This window comes from Lactuca serriola, chromosome 6 (genome assembly GCF_051521515.1).
Source record: "Lactuca serriola cultivar US96UC23 chromosome 6, Lser_US96UC23_V15, whole genome shotgun sequence".
Lineage (NCBI taxonomy): Eukaryota > Viridiplantae > Streptophyta > Magnoliopsida > Asterales > Asteraceae > Lactuca > Lactuca serriola.
Window position 1 is genome coordinate 199548065 of NC_136413.1, and position 3988 is coordinate 199552052.

The 3988-nt window shown below is 34.9% G+C and overlaps 1 protein-coding gene across 1 annotated transcript; it reads right to left on the bottom strand.

Moving 5' to 3' along the window:
* Positions 1-1678: 1678 nt before the first annotated feature.
* Positions 1679-2748, bottom strand: LOC145060542 (uncharacterized). The gene is made up of 2 exons (XM_079008189.1): positions 2334-2748; positions 1679-2142 (listed from the first exon to the last, which is right to left on the bottom strand). Exons 1-2 carry the CDS (start codon positions 2746-2748, stop codon positions 1679-1681), a joined length of 879 nt encoding a protein of 292 aa, XP_078864315.1.
* Positions 2749-3988: the final 1240 nt, after the last annotated feature.

The window sequence follows — 3988 nt, forward strand, 5'->3', positions numbered from 1 at the left end:
TGTTGCATTATATGTGATATTTAGGACTGCTGATAGCCCTCAAAACTGATGATAATTTGCATATTTTTATGTGTTATATATGATATTTTGGGAGAACTCACTTAGCTTTGGCTTACAGTTGTGGATTAAATGATTTTCAGACACCATTGGTGATTGCGGGAAGGAGAAAGTGTGACTATACACATTCATCAACAGCATTGGAGATTATGCATTTATTATATTACTATGATTTTCAAACAATTGTATTTGGAACAAATGAGTTTTCTTAACTTTTTTTTTTATGAAAATTGTGTTTTACCTTAATTGAAAATGAAAAATATGTTTGTGAAAATGGGATGTTTTATATATATATATATATATATATATATATATACACACACACACACACAAGTGGTATACCCACGCTAAGCGGCGACGACGATTAGTTTTTCTCGATAGTTAGTTCCATTTGGAAAGGTGTTATATTTTAAGGAACACAATGCATACATATATTGTTATCAGTTAGTTTTGCGACAACGAATTGTTGTAACACTTGTAAATGTATTTTGTTTTTTTAACTCCAAGAAAGTTCAAAATCCAACCTCAAATTTGTGTTCTTATTTTATCTAGGTTGTGAGATGTTTTGTTTTTGTACTATGAGATCCAGTATAGAACAGCTTGTGGTAATCTAAAACTAGCCCTAAAAATATCATTTAGTATTAGGAAATACCAAGGCCAAAATCCTTGGCTTGTGATCTTGACATCTCTAGGACAATCATGCACAATGAACTTTAACTTTGGATCGAAAATATATTTATAAGATATTTTAAATCTTGTAATATATGTTAAAGAGCTTAACCCTTTTCTTGAAAGTTTTACATGCACGAGTGAAAATACATTTATATTTCTTGCATTTGGCCATAAAATGAAGCATACATCCTTTCATCATAATGAAAAGGTACAACCGAAACTATGTCATTCATTTTTTCAACAACATTGAGCTTCTAAAATTTACCCAACTATAACCTTCCACTTTCAACTTTCTTACTATGAAATAAAACTTAAAAATATACTCATTAACAGTAGTGAAAAATGGTTTTTACATAATGGCATTGCAATAATCAGGAAGCCTTTCAAAGTACAGTGTTATAATAGGAATAAATGGAAGTGTGATGGTATAATAAACAAATAAATGAAAGTACATTGCCATTTCAAGTTGGAAGTTTGTGTTAAGGAGAGTGTTGTAATAAGAAGAAATAACGGAGGATATAACAAACAAACTAAGGAAATTACGTTTTATTCCTCAAATAAGAACTCAGACTTCAATGTTAATCTAACGTCATTCTAAATTAGACTCATTTCTTTCTAAAATGCTTATCTAATAATTTACTTAGGTGCTGTTTGATTTTCTGAAGCCAAAATGTCTGCAGTCTGCGGACCACATCTGCAAGCCTCTGCAGCAGAAGAGGTGGACCAAACGTCTGCAGTCTACAATAAGAAGACTGTTTGTTTTTTAACGTCTGCAGGCTGCTGAAATAAACTGAATTTTAAATAAAATTATTTTACAAACTTAAAATGATTTTTCAACACCAAAATTTTAATAATAATAGTCTTATAACATTGAAAATAAAATTCATGCAACTAAATTAGTCATACAATAAAAAAAATGTTTTACAATAACAATTTCATTTAAAACAATTCAATCTATATTGTGCATTAACTGATCAGCAATTTCATCACGTAACTGAGTCATATATTCATGGTCTGCTGCAGTACCATGTGTTGGAATCCCGTCTTCATCATCATCAATGGCCACATTGTTATTTCGAAACGGGACATTGGGTTCATCGTATCGTGCGAAATACTCATCACTCAATCCTTCTTTCCTTATATAATTATGAAGCGCGAAGCATGCCATGGCAATGTTTCTTTGTGTCACAAACGGGAATGGTGCCATCCTCTTCAATATAGGGAAGCGTGCTTTCAAAACACCAAAAGCACGCTCAATGACATTCCGAAGTTTTGCATGTCCATGGTTAAATATTTCTTTATTGGTCGATGCACGTCTTTGACGAAAATCTCCAAGCCAATACCTCACATTACGATAAGGGGCCATAAATCCTCGAGTGTGTGCATACGCGGCATCACAAAGATAATATTTGTCTGAAAAAAATGCAAAACACTAATCAATTTTCAAATTAAAATGAAAATATTAAAAAAAAACAAAAAATTACCTGGTGGTGGAAACGGGAATGATGCTTGTGGATCGACTACTGCTTCTGATCATATTCTAGAGTCATGCGCTACCCCTTCCCACCCGGTCACAATAAATGTAAAAATCATATTGAAGTCACATATTGCCAATACGTTTTGGTAGCAATCTCCCTTTCCCCTACTTCTATATAAGTCTTGTTTCTTAGCAGGGACAACAGCATGTATCAAAGTGCCATCAAGTGCACCAACTGCTCCTTTGAAAACCCTTCGTAGCCTCCTATTATGTCCTGGAATGTTTGGATTCGGATTAAAAGATGTTGGTACTATAACATCTTGTGCGAAAAGCATCATTTTTTCCAACACTTCATAAAAAAATTTATGAATTGTTTGCTTCGAGTGTTGAAATCTCCGCTTGATAATCACGTAACGTTGATTATGTCCGATCATCATAAAAAACATAGCCATCTTTTCCTCAACTGATACATGTTTGCTGTCCTTTAATGAGTAATTTGCTCTAAAATGAGCACATAGTCGTACAAAAGATTCACGGGACATGCGTAATACTTCAACACATTATAAACGATTACGGTGTAATAACTCCAATGTGTATTCGTGTCCCGTCATTTCCGAATCATTATCCCGCAATCGTTTCACACCCCTCTTCCAAAAATAACGGATGTATAGGTACATTAGAATTACGAGAAGTAACTTTTGATCGTGATCCATATGAACCTAAAATCAACAAAGTAGAACTTTAAAAAACATTACATAAACCATATTTCAAGTATCAAATAAACATTCCATTTATCATATTTCAAGCCAAAATAACATTACATAAACCATATTTCAAGTATCAAATAAACATTCCATTAATCATATTTCAAGTACCAACAAGGGCAAAAAGACCTAACAAAATAGTTCCAACAAAGGCAAAAACATTTAACAAAGTAGTTCCAACAAGGGCAAAAAGTCCTAACAAAATAGTTCCAACAAAGGCAAAAACATTTAACAAAGTAGTTCCAACAAGGGCAAAAAGACATAACAAATACTTTCAACACTAGAAAATCATCGAACAATCTTCCCATCCTTCAAAACTCCTAAACTGGTACCCGTCATCTCAAGCCACCCTCGTAATATCTCGGGAACATCGGGCAAATGCATCCACATCTCTCTCATGTTCATGGTTCCTCCAAAAATATGATATGCGACAAAGCATAAAGGATCTGTAGGGCCTAACTGAAGGACCTCTAACTTCTCTAAACACTGAGGAATTGTATACCCTTTAGTCAAACTTTGTAGAGCTTTCTTCATTTCAAATGCTAAATCGTCAGCAGTAACAGAAGTTCCATCAGGTGAAGAAGCAGACGGTGAGGCACTAGGAGCTACAGGAGTTGAGGGTTTAGCCCTTTTGTTGGGGTTACCGGATGGTGTAGCAGTATATGGTGAAGCAGCAGAAGGTGAAGCAGCAGAAGGTGAACCAGCAGAAGGTGAAGCTGCAGAAGGTGAAGCAGCAGAAGGTGGTGGCTCATGATGAGAAGTGTCAACACCATCATCATCCATTGCATCAAAAGGGGTGGCGGTGATCTGAAGTGGTGGAACACGACAGGAGGATGCGCCAGCTACTGATGATGATTGGGTTGAGTAACTCCTAAAATTACCAGTAGCACTATTTCCATCAAAAAGACGTGCACAAAGATCTGGAAAAGGCAGTGGAATTGTTCTCAAAGAAGCAGCTTTCGGATGCCCCTAAACCCAAATGTAACAAGAAATAGTATAAGAATATTTGGCAACTTCA